Raw genomic sequence first — 17,316 nt, 5'->3', positions numbered from 1 at the left:
GGCTTAAATTTCACATCGTGACTCAACACCACTTTTCTTTTAGATGGAATCCAAACTCTGAACCCATCTTTGTCATTAACATATCCAACAAGTCGTCCAAAAGCTGCCTTATCATCAAACTTGGAACGGAATTGTTTGTTAATGTGAACATAGCAGCCTGTACCAAAAATTCTGAGATGATCAAGTCGTCCTACTGGTCGATTAAACCATAGTTCATAAGGGGTTTTATTTTCAACTGAAGATTTTCCAGTACGATTTATTAGGTAGACTGCTGTGTTACATGCCTCTGCCCACAACCCTTTAGGTAATTTACTCGGATTTAGCATTGACCGGGCAGCTTCAACAATGGTCCTATTTTCCCGTTCAGCCACACCATTTTGTTCAGGAGTGTAAGGAGGAGGAATCAGTAGCTCTATTCCCCTGTCTGCAAGCAGTTCACTGACATTCTTATTGTTAAATTCTTTGCCACCATCACATCTAAATTGTTTGACAACATGTCCATTAGTTCGTGCTTCATTTAAAAACTGCTTAAGCACAGTACACACTTCACTTTTGTGTCTTAAAAAGAAAATTCGACGAAATTTACTAAAATCATCTTTGAAACATACATAATAATGCTTGCCTCCAAAAGATTTCGTGCTCATTGGTCCATTTACGTCCGCGTGGATTAATTCACCAGTACTGGTAGCGCGTATTGTTCGTGTTTTGAATGGCAGCCTATGCATCTTTCCAACCGCACAGCCGTCACAAAATTCACTCTTGGCATCTTCCACATTAATGTTCATTCCTTTTAAAATATTCTTCATATGTTGTTTATTCTGATGACCAAACCTTTCATGGTACACTTGCAATGTTTCGGATGAAGTCATCAAGCTCATACGATTCATTTTTGCATTTCTAACAACACGCATGTTCAACACATAAAGTCCATTTTTCACATAACCTGTCATAACAATATTGCCACTGACTTGTTTTCAAACACAGACATTATTATAACTAAAATTAGTACTGTAGCCTCTGCAGGCAATGGCTCTCACAGAGAACAGATTAGCACTTGCATAAGGGACGTATAAAACATTGTCCATTCTAGCATTGTACCATTTATTGTTTTGTCGGATTTGGATGTAAACTGTTCCTTGACCGTATGCACACATTTTCACATTTTGTTTTCCCAATGAAATTACTTGAGGAACATCAAATTCACTATACGAAACAAAATACTGTTTGTTGGGAGTGATATGATTTGTAGCGCCACTGTCGCAATACCATTTATTCGGGTCACTGTGATTACTGGTACACACACCCATAGCGTACGAAGTAAATGCAGCGTGTTCACTGTCTCGCTTCTTCTCTTTTCTTTTATTGCTTTCACGAGTGTTCTGTGGACACTCTGCTGTCCAGTGACCTAATTGTTTGCATTTATTACACGGAAACTTCTGTTTTAATTGTGACTTCGTCATCTTTACTTGCTGATTACTTGTTTGCCGTTTTCTTGTTTTAGAAACGACAAAAGCTGCACTTCCATTAACATCTTGTTCCCGCAGTTCAATAGTACAGAGTTTTTCAATCAATAAATTCAAGCTTTGCTTTTCTGTCGGTATCGTATCCCAGAGATCCTTAAAATTGTCGTAGTCTTTTCCCAGTGTACACAAAATTCGACCATTTAAGATTCTTTCAGATAGCGTATTTTCTTCATGTTTTGATAATTCATCGTTCAGGTCCACAAATAAGTTTTGCAGTTTGGCCACATGTGCACTAATATCTTCCGATTCATCAAGTTTAACACGGAAAAATGTTTCAATCAACATATTCAAACGCTGAGTACTGCTACGTTCAAATCGGGCGCGTAATTTGTCCCAGATTTCTTTAGCATTCTTGCACGTTAAGACGTGTTCTGCAACAGGTTTACTTAGCACACTAGCTATAAGACTTGCTGCCTTTGCGTCGTCCTTGAGCCATTCCACATACGCTTCTTTTTGTTCACTTGTCGCATCTTGCGGCAACTCTACACGTTCACGTGTACCGTTAATAATATCTTCTAGTCCATATGAACGTAGCACTATAGAAATATGCCATTTCCATTTCGCCCAGTCGTCAGGTCCTTCAAGCTTATCAATGCTGACCTTATAATCGCCACTAGCAGTCATGTTTCTTTACAGACATACGCTCATTTCAAATATTGTTTTAATGAAACTGTGTTGTTTGCCTTTACACGTGTACTGGGCCCATAACCTGATGAAAAATATTATTTAAAGGGAAGAAAACATTTAATTAGCTTTGTAATTACACCCTGGATACGAAAAAAACACATTTACTGTAAGAAAAAACACAGAAGTTACACACAAGCCAAGAATAAAGATATTGACAGCAGAGTCATGGAGCAGCACATAAATATAGACGTCAAGGAATTTTTTCTTTTCTTTTAACAGTTCGGAATAGGTGCATGACTGCACACCCATCCCAACAGGAGTAGATTTGAGTTTAAGTTGCTCTATATGAATCCCAGGAGTCACTAGGAAAACAAATTTTGACTTAGTCAGAGCCTCACATGTCTTATACAATATGGAGGCAGCAGGCTGCCGACTAGAGGTTGCCTTACTCAACAGCCATTCACCTCCCTCAACACATAGCACACCTCGAGGCTGAGTGGTTTTTTAAAGAGGTGTGTACCTTCCTTATGGTCTAGGCATCGAAGCCAAGGCCTCTGTTCAATGAAACAAGCAACGTTCCATTGCCTGAAGTACACACAAAGTTTACGGTAGAAGAGGTCTGGCAGCGCTGACCAGTTCAAGGCTCAGAAGTCTGGAGTCACTGGGCCCATAGCCAACTGCCGCTGGCAGAATTCCTTGGGAAAAACAACAGCCCTCCTTCCCTTCTTCAGGCTACTTCATTGAAGCCCCTCCAGCTTGGGTGGCCCTGCCGGTAGTTAAGCTACCGCATGCGTAGCTCTCAATGTCACTGTGGCACGCAAACCCTCTCATCCAGCACCGAAGGTGCCTATGCTAAGGCAGCATCCCCAGGCAGTGTAGCCTCTCCGGTTATGAACTATGTTTTCTTGGTTGTATGTTGGGGATTTCCATGTATACAGTCACTGAGGTGGTAATTTGAACTTAATACTAGTGCATTTAAATTTTTCTTCTTGGCAGAATTTAATGCGCCTAAGCCAAAAGGCCATGCCAGATCTCCATATCTGCCATTTCCCTGTCACCCATTATTATATTAAATTTGTAATGTTTCATCAGAATAAGTACTTCCTTGATGTGGTCGTAGAAAGTGTCCACTTCTTGCTCATTTGTATCTGCTGTTGGGGCATACACTTTAATAATGTTCAGTTTCACTGGCTTGGCACTAAGTTTTTAACAATACAAATCTAGGACAGCAGGGAAAAATGTGTAACACTCTCAGAAATGCACTCTCAGACTGCCAGGTGCACTGGTATCAAATGAGCGTTAAGATACAAATGTGTCGATAGGGAACATTTGTTGTGAATGAGCCTTATTTTTTTTTTGTTTGGTTGGTATGACACCTGTCAAAGATATTTTGTATACATCAAGTCATGGGACAAACAACATCATATGTTTTCATCGTGGTAACAATGTCGAATTTTGTACCAGAAAGTGATGATTTGCGGAAAGCATTAATTTTTTGTTTTCATTTGAAAAAAAGTGCTGCAGAGTCACATAGAATGCTTGTTGAAGCATACGGTGATCACGCTCTGTCAGAAGCAACATGCAAAAGATAGTTTCAACGGTTCAGAAATAATGATTTTGATGTAAGAAATGAAGAATGTGGACCATCAAAAAAGTTCAAAGACGCCGAATTGCAAGCAATATTGGATGAAGATGATACTTTGAGTCTGAAGCAAATGGCAGCAATGCTAAATGTTGCACAACAAACAATTTCTGACCGTTTGAAAGCTATGGGAAAGATCCAAAAGTGTAGAAAATGGGTGCCACATGAATTGAATGAAAGACAGATGGAAAACCGAAAAACCATTCGTCAAATTTTGCTTCAAAGACATGAAAGAAAATCAATTTTGCATTGAATTGTTACTGGCGATGAAAAATTGATTTATTTTAAGAATCCTAAATGGGAAAAATCATGGGTTAATCCGGGACAACCATCAACATTGACTGCAAAACCAGATTGATTCGGCAAGAAGACAATGCTCTGTGTTTGGTGGGATCAGAAAGGTGTGGTGTATCATGAGCTTCTAAAACCCGGTGAAACTGTGAATACTAATCGCTACAGACAACAAATGATCAATTTGAACTATGCATTGATTGAAAAAAGACCAGGATGGGCCAGAAGAGATGGTAAAGTAATTTTTTTACATGACAATGCACCTGCACACAGAGCAAAACTGGTTCAGGATACAATCAAAACACTTGGCTGTGAGCTGCTACCGCACCCGCCATATTCACCAGACTTGGCCCCTTTGTTTTCTTCAATGGGACACACATTGGCTGAGGAACACTTTGATTCCTATGAAGAAGTCGAAAATTGGGTGTGCGATTGGTTTGCTTCAAAAGACAAACATTTCTATTGGCATGGTGTCCACAAATTGCCAGAAAGGTGGTCAAAATGTATAAAAAGCAATGGTCAGTACTTTGAATAAAATGTTTTTACTTTTCAATTCAAAATTAGTGTTTCATTTTCACAAAAAACCGCTCATTCATACCGGTACACCTGGTATAACAGCCATTCCTGATTTTGGTCCTGATTCCCAGAATAAAAGAGATTACCTCCAACAGTAGAAACCACTCCACTGTCACACCACTACATTTCTATTATACCTGGGATATCAGTATTTAGCCTTGTTATTTCCTGGATAACATCTATTTTTCTGCTTCATATACACTTCAAGTAGTCTGTGTTCCAACACTGATTTTCTTCCTTGTATTTCACTTTAATGTAGATCCACTCAAAACTTTTCCCCTTGAAGTTCCAGTTGGGGAACTATTTAAAATTCCCAAATGTCTAGAGATGAATGCATCCATGTGGTTCTCTTGGAATTCTGTTGTGGTAGTATCCTATTGCATTCCCACACAATGTCAGCTGTTCTTAACATGGAGGCAGATGCTGTAAGCAGCTGCAAGCTTTGGACCAGATTCTGCTGCTGCTGCTGCTGTCGGTCTGCAGGAGGTATTAGATTTTCCTACTTTCCAGCATATCAAGGAGGGATCCCCAGATGATGGAAAACAGACATAGAATACATAAGAACATTTTAACCCTGCTGTTCTGTTCACTTTTACTTGACATATATACTGTTCGGGTCAATATGACCCGACATATCAAAATGCTTTAGAAACATAAATTTTGGTACAGTTTTAGCTATCGACATTGTTGTTCTATTCCAGTACCTTGTTAGTAATAATAATAATAATAATAATAATAATAATAATGGTAATAATAATAATAATAACAATGCATACAACTTTATTGAGGGATATTTTTCATTTAAATATGCACATAAATTTGAAACAACAGACAGTTTCCATTACAGGCATTCAACTTAGAAAGCACTACAGTTTTTCCATACTTCTATTCTTATTGTTGACAGTTTAGACGTAAGTATTGACATTTTCTAACAACAGACAGTTGTCATTACAGATATTCATCTTAGAGCACACTACAGTACAGAACACACTACAGTTTTTTTATTACATTCCAACATAGAAAGCACTACAACTTTAGAATCCTCTCTTCTTACTGATTGTAGTTTAGGCACAAGTATTCACATAAATTTGAAACAACAGAATTTTCAATACAATCATCTTATAAAATACTACAGTTCTTTTCTTACTGCTTGCACTGTGGACACAAGTAGGTTACATGTTTCTTGCAAATATGTTTACTACATTTTCCACACACCATGTTTGTTTTATTGTCATTACTTGATGGACAGAACTTACAGCGTGCACGTTTTGTAGATTTTCTTGTTGTTACCGATTCTGACACACCACCCACATCATTCGGGTTTTGGATGCTTGTGACCATTCTCAAAGAATCTTCTGTTCTTGGGAAATGCGTTCTTGATGCAATATGTTCTTTTATCAGTGACTTTCCAAGTTCCTCCAAGAATATTCTCCTTCTAGTCAATTTGCTTGCATTCCAATTAGGGTCAACCGAAATCCACAAAACGTATGCATTATAAGCAGAAACATCAAGAATATTGTAGAAAACTATCATTGGCCACCTATTACTTTTTCGTTTGCATGTATATGTACCTAATAACTGATCAAGCGTGTCTACAGCACCTTTGGTTGAATTATAGTCCAAAATCATTTTTGGCTTCTTATCAGCCCTGTCACTGATTTCCGCATCATGGTGGAGAGTGCTCATAAGTACAACATTCTTGTGTCTCTTAGGAATATAATTAACCACAGTAGTGTCATTTGTGAAGTAAAATGAAGAGCTGTGTACCTCCTTGTTGGTCATTTTGTGTGGAAGCTCCGGCTTATTTTTCCGTATAGTTCCCAACATAGTCAATTTCCTTTTCAGAAGCAGCTGCCCCAAATTGTACGACGTAAAAAAGTTGTCACACGTGATATTCTGACCACGTAACTCAGAAGTGAGATCAGATACCACCCTCATTCCCTGATTTCTTTCTGGTGCCGCTCCACTCACCTTTCCTGTATAAATTTGGGCTTTCAGTACGTATGAAGTTTTGCTGTCACACATGGTCCATATTTTGATCCCATATTTTGCCGGTTTACTTGGGATATACTGCTTGAATGGACAGCGACCTCTAAATGCTACTAACTGCTCGTCAACAGTAACATTTTCTCCTGGATTATACAGTTTAGGAAGGACCTCTACCCACTTCTCCCAAATACTACGAATTGCGGCAAGTTTGTCAGTACGTCGTCTTTCCTCTCTAGTAGATTTCTTGTCAAATCGCAGGACACGTGATATCTTACAGAATGTTTCATGAGACATGGTTGCTCGAAATATGTTTCGCCCAGTATCTTTATCCCACAAACTTTTTGTAGACTCCCCATGAGATCGATATACACCCGCTAGGAGTAAGAGTCCTAAGTATGCATGGAAAACAGAACCATCAATATCTGTCCACTGTTCACCATAAACTCGCTGCCCTTCAATATTTGTCATCTCTATTATTTCATTTTGAAGCGCTGTGTGAAATACTGCTTCAAATGAACATTTTACATCAGATATTCTGCTGACTGCATACCTGGTAACTCCTGGGGTACTCTTGATGATGTTCGAAGCTGGTAGGCGACCATGTTGTGCTGGTGGATGCAACTGCCATTCTATATTCCCATTTTTAGAAAGAAAAGTCTCTACACTATTTTGTATGGGCTGTGGACTGTCGTAACTGTCATCGGAACACTCGCTTTCAGATGCATTGCTGATGTGATCTTCAAACTCAGAAAGTGATCCTTCATCTGGTGAGGCATTTACTATTTCTTCCAACTCACGATCATTCAATGGTCTCATCGCCATGGTGTCACAAGTCAAACTGGGCAGAAACAAAGCATTCCAATTATTGAGAACTGCCAATTATTATTTCCTGGGGAAAGCAACAAACAAGCCCATTGTTGTGAACGCATGGAGCTTTAGGTGATTGTTGAGAGTAAGTTGGAATGATGCAGTCACTATTCCCACACAACACAACAAAAATAATTTTCGCCATTTCCAGATTTTAGAAATAAATACGAGTTACACTAAACATATTTGTGTCGGGTCATTATGACCCGAACATTACATATGCAACTATTACAGTTGAAGCCCAAACTTCTTAAACTTTTTTAAAACCTTTTAAAACACATGCTGCTCATCCATTTTCAGACAAAGTCACAAAGTTTCATAAATATATATTGGTATTTACATAATGTAAAATAACGTTCATATTCGTTTCGGGTCATATAGACCCGAACAGAACAGCAGGGTTAAGAGGAAAGGACAGGTGGCTGGCCATGACATTGGTCAAGGCATCATCCTGAAATTTACCTGATTTTTTTTTTTAGGAAAAGTACAGAAAATAAAACTATGATCGCAGGACAGAGATAGTTTCCACTCTCCCACATACCAGGTCACTGACTTAACAATTACACTGCCTCATTCAGTTGGTCGCTAATGTTCAACAGCTATGCTTGCCTCTACCAGGTCCTTTAAATGGCATATCTACAAAATATTTCATAATTTTGAGGTAAGGTGTCGGAGGCAAAAAAGAAAAGATGATAAATAAAAATTTGTAGAGGTAGGAGGTTTTTTAATTCTATCTATAAAGGAAGGAAATGTCACACATTAACAGCTGGTTATACATAAAATTATCTTCCTGTAAGCAATTACTTTTCTTCTGGCATGGTGTAGACTATTCTAATTATTTCTGAGAAAATAAAACTGTGGGTTGGGTCTGTACCCAAATACAAATGTGCCGGTACTTTAATTAACATTTCACCTAACATTAGAGTTGGATCGTAATAATAATTTCAAGGGATCAATGGCCTGGTGCAAGTCTTTCAATGCCACGTCAATGACTTTAATGTCCCTAACCTATCCCACTAACGCTACTAAGGAAAGGTTTAATAAGGAATCTGAACTATGTGTCATTCCTGCTAAATCTTCACATCACTGAGAAGTTAAAGGCACAATGAAACAATTCGTGGACCCAGATTCAATTCTGCAACCTTTCGGTTTTCAGGCCCACCCTCTACTGCAAGACCACCCGACCCAAACTGAGATGGATTGACTGAAAGATTCATTTGAACATTGAGTCAACTAATTAGAGCTGAAATTCGATAGATGCTGTAGAACTTTACAAATAACTATTATTTATGGATTGGGTTATGTTTTGTGTTCATAAATATATAACAGGCAATATTAGCAGTGGCTTGGTCTTTGCTGTATGTCTCAGTTCAAGCTTGATCGTTTTGTGCTGTTTATGTAGGATGTCTTTTTAAGAATTCTGCCTGCTTCTCAGGACAAAATGAAATGGCCTCATACGATGATACTTAATGTATTGAGATCAGCTCCCTTTTGTATGATCTCCACAACATGATTGGATTTATGCAGTGTGATGTGTGAATTATCCCCATTCCTTTGTCATCCATCCCCATGTTTCTCCTGAACTGTCCAGTTTTCTGTATGATCTCCAATCCCAAGAACAGTAGCTGATGGCAAGACATATTGTTCAGGACAGATTTATTTGTTTCCGGACTTGAGAGTGTTTGTTTCCAACCTTTCAATGATTTTAAGGCAGGATTTCACAACTTCCTTAACTTAAGCAAGCATCTCTTCTGACAGAGTTGAAATTGGTAATATTTTCCAAATTGCTGCATATATGCCAATATTTTTGTTTTACTGTAACTCATGGTGTGCCCAAGCAGTAGACAGTGTTCAGTGACAGCTGACTTTCTCACTTTGTCTTTTTCAGAATCTTTCGATACATTTTCAGGAATAAATTTTAACAGCATAAATGAGATCTGTTAATTTCCACGATCCGCTGAAAGTTTGTTGGTAATAATGATCATAGTTAATAACATTTACTCAAGCATCATGTGCACCTTAGCTTCCCCCCCCCCCCCCCCCCCCAGTGTTTATTATGATGGTTAAATATCTCACTTTAAATAAACTTATTTAAGAGAGTTCACGAAACATAATGTACAAAATATCCTAGCATTTTTCTGGTGTAAATGAGAGGCAAAATGGAGAGTCTGCATACCTTCAGAATCAGATGCTCCAGATGCATACATTCCCATTATATTGCTGAGAGCTGTACTCACAGTCACAATAGGACCTGTAAAATCCTTTGTTTCAGCTTTGTTCTCCTGGTTTGCATCCCACTCATCATCACTAAACTTCTTTTCTTCTTTCTCATTTTCAGGCTCTTCATTTTCATGACTGAAAGCAACTAAAAAATCACAATTTGTTCAAGCTTTATTTCAACTGAGAGTCAAAAAATGAACTAAAATTTTTTGACGAGTAACAAGAGTATCTAAAGCACTTAAAACAAAGACTATAAAAAAGAACATAATTAGTTATAAGAATAGTGCTCTGCGAATGTATTAATGTATTAAGCCACAAAGTGGTCAATACTTTGTGTAATACCAGGAAACTACTTGGCAATATCATATTCAGTACAACAAGGATTCCCTGTTTAAGATGACAAAAATAGAACAACAAAGCAATTATTACTCCAGTCTTGATTACATACATAGACAGATGACCCACTACAGTACATTATGTTGTACATTTTGTTGCGATATGAAGATGGTCATAATAAATGGAAACCAGTTATTAAATTATCAGAAAAATGAATCCAGTAAAGTTTCTAAAATCTCCTTGTTAAAATCCCCAAGTATATATAAAACAATGAATGTCAAAACTGAAGAGTATTCAGGATACAACAAGACAGCACTACGAGAAAATGTTGATGACTGCACCACAGAGGCCTTCATAGAACATTTTTAGTATGACATGTAGTAAAGAAACCGATGAGTCAATAGAAGCAATGAATTTAGCTAAAATGTGTAATTAATTTTCCTTAAGGAATATAGCAATTTGATGTACTGAAAACAGCCTCAAAGCTCAAGTTACAATCATCTAGTGTGTTGACTGACATATAATCCCAATTCCTTGAAGAATCCAGAAATGAATTAATAAAACTATTAACACAAAGAAGAAAAACCAAAGTAGATTTATCGTACCCTCCAAAAGGGTTATTTGAATAAATAAATAATAAAAATACTGAAATAGTTAATAAACAGTTCAATTGGCCAGCGAACTTTTCCTGACCTTTTAAAAAACACTGAAATATGGCCAAGTTATAAAAAGGGAGCAAACACTAATAATAATACCAAGCAATGTTTTCCATGAATCTGAAAAATTCAGTACTTTTATGCATGTTAGAAAGTTGCAGTATAAAAGGAGTGGCACGAAAGTTTCTTAATTTCTTATCTCTGTGATAGAACACTGTATAAAGCTTCATTTTAAGAATAAAGGAAATTCTAACAGTAAAATAAACATACAAGTTTCTCAACTGTAGTGTCATACACAGAGATAATACTGAACATTTTTGTTTCTTATATGTTCTTGTGACACAAAGTGGTGATCTAGAATATCAGGGGATTAGCAAAAGAAGAAGAAAACTTAGCAGACTTCTTGAAAAATATTTGATCAGACATCACTGCTATAAATGAAACAAAGAAGAAATTATGAGGAAATAAATATAATGGCAACTATCTGACGCTCTACAGTGGAACAGCTCCACAAGAGGTCCAATACAGGTGTAGCAATTTATATTCACAACAACTGGGGAGAGAAAATAAGACAACTACATTAATAATACAATCATAGTGTTGAACATCCTGGAGGAAAGAAGAAATCGGTCAGTGACTGGAGTCTATGCCCCTAAGGAGTCAAAAATTGCTGAGTCCACATATTTTCATAACATCCTCCAAGAAATGCTACATAGATATAATAATAAACACCAAACAACACTTCTGTGGGATCAAAGGCCAGAGTGGGAGATATCTTCATCTCATAAGTAATGAGAAGAATGGAGGAGAAAACTGTCAACAAAAACAAGAGGTAGCAGAGAGATTTTGCTGTTTCTAATACATTAAAAAAATAGCAAACATATTCTTTCAGAATAAAGACATTCACAAATTTTACAATGCCAGGAAGAAGATACAGGTTATCATAGAATATGCGATAACACATGATAAACTTGAGGGAATAGTAAGACACACAAGAGTTTTTACAGGATATGACGTGGGGTCATATCATTTTATAGTAATATCCCAAATAGACAGGTTCATAAAACTGAAGAAAAAACAAACAAAGTTTACATACAGTTTACAGACAAATGCGGTAGAACATATTGGGCAGGAATCGAACAATATAAGAAAAGCAATAATGAAGGCTGCTGATGAAGCACTGGGTAAGTAGAAAATTATACGATGGAAATGGGACCTCAAAATCTGAACACTAGCCCTTGAATTACCAATAAATCTCAAACAAAATTATCTTCGTTATTTTAACAACATTGGAGAAGAAAATCATTGGATTTACAAACAGAAGAGGAACATTACTAAAAAGGCAGCAAAAGATGGGGACAGTTTGTAAGTACAATCAAAGATGACATCCACAAAAAGATGAGCACTAGCCTACAAGAAAATGAAAATGCTTTACAAAAAAGACAGATAAAAAATAGAAATAAGTAACACAGAAAAACACTACAAATACTTTTGGTATGCAGCCAGGCAGATAGGAAATGGGGAAATGGAATAAACAGGCTTGCAAAGTGTGGATGATTTATGCACAGATATGGATGATGGAGGCTATGGTGGCCTTGAAAAACAGGAAAACTACAGGCATGGACAGCATGAACAATGAATTCGTAAAATATGGTGGAATCTTTCTCCACGAGACTGCTAAATCCATTCAACCTATTTCGGAAAAGAAGTGTCACACCAAGAACAAGGCAACAAGCAAAAGTTGTGTCATGTATAAAAAGGAGAGGGAAATAACTGCCAAAGACTACCAGAAGCAGCACACAAGGTTTACATTAGGGTCCTGAATAGCGGATTAAAAGTAATATCAGAGTGCTTATTACATGAAGATCGGCAGCAGAAAGATCGGCAACAGATACAGTATTTATAATAAAGTAGATAACTGAGAAACACACAGAATTTAATCGAGACACCCATTTAGCATCTGATGATTTAGAATAGACCCTTCATGAATTTAACACAGATGAACTGAGAAGCACCATGAAGAAAAAAGGTTCCATTTAATGAACACTTTAAGAAGGCTAGTACAATAATCATGTTACATACAAATGGAAAGCTGAATGAGATTTTCACTCTGCAGTGGAGTATGCACTGATATGAAACTTCCAGGCAGATTAAAACTGTGTGTCGGAGCGAGACTCTAACTCAAGTAGGAAGGAGACGAGGTACTGGCAGAATTGAAGCTGTGAGGGCAGGTTGTGAGTCATGCTTGGGTAGTTCAGTTGGTAGAGCACTTGCCCACGGAAGGCAAAGGTCCCGAGTTCGAGTCTTGGTCCGGCACAAATAATCTGCCAAGAAGTTACAAATGGAAATCTCTAATACAGAGGTGGAGGGGGGAGGGGGGGGGGGGGGTAAAAAAAATGGCTTTTATAAAATAGGACCCCATAAGAATGTAAATAGTGCTGAGCAATATAGCAGTAAAACAGGTCAGCCATTTCAATTATCTGGAATCTGATATCATACCTTATGAAAAAGATGGTGATTTCATACTTGATCAAATCATAGCTGGAGAGGAGATTTGGGTCAAACATATGGACTGCAAGATCAAATTGAAGTTTATGGACTGGAGCACACAAATTCCCTCCAAAAACAAAGAAAATGCTGCAAAAATTATCTACAAGAATGGTTATGGTGACTGTTTTTTTGGGACAGGAAAGATGCACTTCTTGTTAATTTTCTTGAGTGTGCACAACAATAAATTCTGGAAGTTATTGTCAAACTTTGGAAAACTTATGAAGAGCAATTTAGAATAAACACAGAGGAAAGTTGAACTCCAAAATTTTTTTCTTGGGTGACAACACTTGACCGCACACAGCAAATCGCTCTCGAGAAGTGTTCGATGCTTTCAAGTGGGAGGTATTTCCTCATTCCCCGTATAGTCCGTATCTTGCACCCAGTGACTACCACCTGTTTACAATGATGAAGATTTGGCTCACAACAGATGCAGAAGTGAAGGGAGGGGATTGACTACCCAGTTAAAGTCTCAGGTGGCTGAATTTTATGACAACAGAATTTCAAATGTCTTCCGCCGCTATGATAAGTGCATAAATTTGCATGAAGACTATGCTGAAAGGTAGTATATAAGTGTCGCTTTCAAATGAATACAACAATTTTTTCCTGTATTACTTCTTTTTTGTTTTGCAACACCAAAATATATTCTGGACAGCCCTTGTAGAATCCTGCCCATAGTAGACACTGACTATGAAGTTATTCTGGTGTTAGATTTACTGGTTGCCCATCATGACAAAGTTGACTTGAATGTTATTTAGTGGAATTAGATGGAGCACTTTTTCACCTTGGCTCCACAGTCAGAAAACTATTACTGTCACAAGGAATACCCAAGATGTTGGGTGGACTGCCTAAACTCCATACTAGATTCCTTAAAGTCAACTTGCAGGATGATATAACTGAAGAAACTGGAAAGTTAATTTAGGCTGAAGTAGGAGCTGACATGCTGCTGAATTCATTGCATATGGTTGAACCTTTGTCTGACAATGAAGAAGTGGGTAAAGTGAAATGTTTTGCACAGTGTAGTTTATGCTAAATACAGGAAACTGAAGGAACCAAAATAATGCCTGTCAGTGCAGATAACTTTAGCACGGAAGAAGTACAGCTATCATGTGGTATTCTGATAGCTAATTTGGAAATATTAGACAAAGAAGAATTGGACAATGTTTCCATGTAAAACCACGCAACACCAAGACAGTCTGTCAATTTGACTGCACCAAGGAGAAAAGTAGCACATCTAAAGAGACCGGACGATGAGGACAGGAAAGGCTTTAAGAAGAATATATAGGATTGTTTAATTCTCCTGGCCTATTGTCTGCCTCGTCACTAATTCAACATCATATCCTCAAGGCAAATGAAGTTCCTATCTATAAGAAACCATATAGAGACCCACAGCAACTATATATAGCCTGTCATGAAAGAATTTATAATACAGTGACTTCAAGATGGAATCACTGCAACAAGCAACAGCCCCTAGTCAGCACCCGTTGTCACAGTCCTAAAGCAATCACCAGGTGGCAGCAAAGCATACAAGTTCTCTTTCGACTACCAGTATTTAAAGCAGCAGATGCCTAGCCTATGCCAAATACTGAGTGTATCAAAGAGGTCTTTCCTATTTTTAAAATTCATCCAAACTTATTCATATGCCTTACGAACTTAGTCTTGGTGTCATCTTGAAGGAATATAGATCAAGTTTTGACTCACTTGGTACGTTAGTATACCAGTGTGCCATCTGCTACCGATAATTGCAGCAAGGATTGCTGCCTTTACCGATCCCAAGCATGCTCAGCATTTGTTTTGGTTTAATGAATTGAGTTCTATGACAACTGTGCAATGTAATTTTTGTACAGAGTATGGCAAGATCCAGTATGCCCACTATTTATGAGTGGCATAAGTGATTTATGGAAACTGGATGTTTAGTAAGACATAAATTCTCAGGTCATCCCTGTCTGACAGTACCATAAAACAAGTGAGACAAAGCTTTGTAAATAGTCTTACATCGACCCAGTGTGCTTCTTGAGAGTTGGGTGTCCCACATATGACAGTTTGGAGTCTTTTACAAAAAATCCCACTTCTCAAACCATAGAAGTTACAATAGTGCAAGAACTAAGAGACACTGATACGACTGTTCATAAGGTTTTTTGTGTGGAAATCTTACATCAGTTGGACGATGATGATTTCATTTGAGAGGTTATCTTTAATGATGAATCACCTTTCAACTTAAGAGGAAAGTCAATAAACATAATTAAGATTTGGGGCAGTGAAAATCCACAAAAATCTCTGGAACATGAACGTAATAGCCAAAAACGGAACGTATTTTTTGCATTGAGCAAGAGCAAAATTTACTGACCTTTCTTTTCATGAGAGAAAACTATCAATAAAATAATGTACTTAAGACATGCTGGAAAAAATTCAGACTGAAGTTGAGATCAAGTACGCAATGTAGTTTATGCAAGATAACACACCACCACACTACCTCCCTGACATCAGGAATTCCCTAAATGTCTACTACCCATGCAAAAAGCACACCATGGCCCATTCATTCACTATGGTAAATGAATGGGCAAAAGAGTGATAACTGCATGGGTCCCATGTTCACCAGACCTCACACCTCTTGATTTTTTCATTTGGGGATTTATCAAGGATGCTGTGTTTGTTCCAACACTGAGCTGCAATTCACCTCACAATTGAACAAGCCACGCCTGAGATGGCACAACAAGTTTGGCAAGAAATTGACTTCACATGAGATGTGTGCCACATGACCAGTGGAAATCACATTGAAGCTGTTTGCATTTAAGGTAAAAAACTTCATATATTTTGCTATAAAATGACACCAAAACCATATCCGTAAGTTAAATGAACAAATCATCATTAGTTTTCAAATTTCAAAATTCAAATGGCTCTGAGCACTATGGGACTCAACTGCTGAGGTCATTAGTCCCCTAGAACTTAGAATTAGTTAAACCTAACTAACCTAAGGACATCACACACATCCATGCCCGAGGCAGGATTCGAACCTGCGACTGTAGCGGTCTCGTGGTTCCTGACTGCAGCGCCAGAACCGCGCGGCCACTTCGGCCGGCAGTTTTCAAATTTGTAAAGTTCTTTTTGATACAATCATTACAACAGAAACCCTAGATAAACTGGGTCACTTGCTATTTCACAACTATGGACCTATGAATTGTGCACCATCAGTTAGAGGTAGTGCCTGGAGATCGTTCGAAAACAGCATTCTTAAATCCCTCTTAAATTCCAGCTAATTTCCAACAAATTATTAGATGATTTATTGCAAGATTAAAACCAACGCAATGCAGGGTCTATTTGGATGATTTATTCTTCAAAGCTATCCAGGATTTTTTATTTACGTTTTGGTTTACATGTAGCACAGTTAACACAGTCTGGAAAATCCACTTGTTTTGCAAGAAGTCCATTATTTACAACATATAATTAGCCAAAATAGTGTACATACCTATTAACAATTTGTTGATTCCATAAAAAAAACTTCCAACACCCACCACTGTAAAAGAATTAGTCATTCTAAGGCCTTGCAAATTTTCAGTGAAAACAGTTTCCAAGATTCACTGAAATTGCCAGACACCTCACCCAACTATTGAAAAAAAAGGAATAAAGTTTCATCGGTCATCTGATCATGGAGCAGCATTTCTGAAGCTAAAAGGTCTATTAACAAGTACCTCAGTTCTCACTTTCCCTGACTATCACAAACATTGCAGGAACAAGAACTCGATGGACGAAAACACCCCTAGTGTGCACAACAAGGCAACTTCAATAACTGAGAAAGAAATTCCTGCATTAATATAAGGAACAACTTATCTCCAAAGTTATTTACACAAATAATGTTTTAAAGTAATAACAGATCATGCAGCACTCAAGTGCTTATTTAGACTTAAAGATCCATCTAGTAATTCATTGCCCAGGGAAGTCGTGAGCAACCACAGGTATTCTCAGCTGTAAAATACTCACTGTGGAAAGCATTGGCACAAATGAGGACGAATGGAAAGAAGAAAAAGATTGTCAGCAGTTTGCC

General features: G+C 37.7%; 1 protein-coding gene across 1 annotated transcript in view; it reads right to left on the bottom strand.

Moving 5' to 3' along the window:
- The window catches only part of LOC124777298 (nuclear fragile X mental retardation-interacting protein 1), a 165,936-nt gene that overhangs the window by 36,467 nt on the left and 112,153 nt on the right, over positions 1-17,316 (bottom strand). The window contains exon 5 of the mRNA XM_047252650.1: positions 9,692-9,880. Coding sequence (XP_047108606.1) covers positions 9,692-9,880 — 189 coding nt within the window. The remainder of the gene's footprint in view (positions 1-9,691; positions 9,881-17,316) is intronic.

This window comes from Schistocerca piceifrons, chromosome 2 (genome assembly GCF_021461385.2).
Source record: "Schistocerca piceifrons isolate TAMUIC-IGC-003096 chromosome 2, iqSchPice1.1, whole genome shotgun sequence".
NCBI lineage: Eukaryota > Metazoa > Arthropoda > Insecta > Orthoptera > Acrididae > Schistocerca > Schistocerca piceifrons.
The sequence above is the reverse complement of the archived record's forward strand: the minus strand, read 5'-3'. Positions and strand labels throughout refer to the sequence as shown.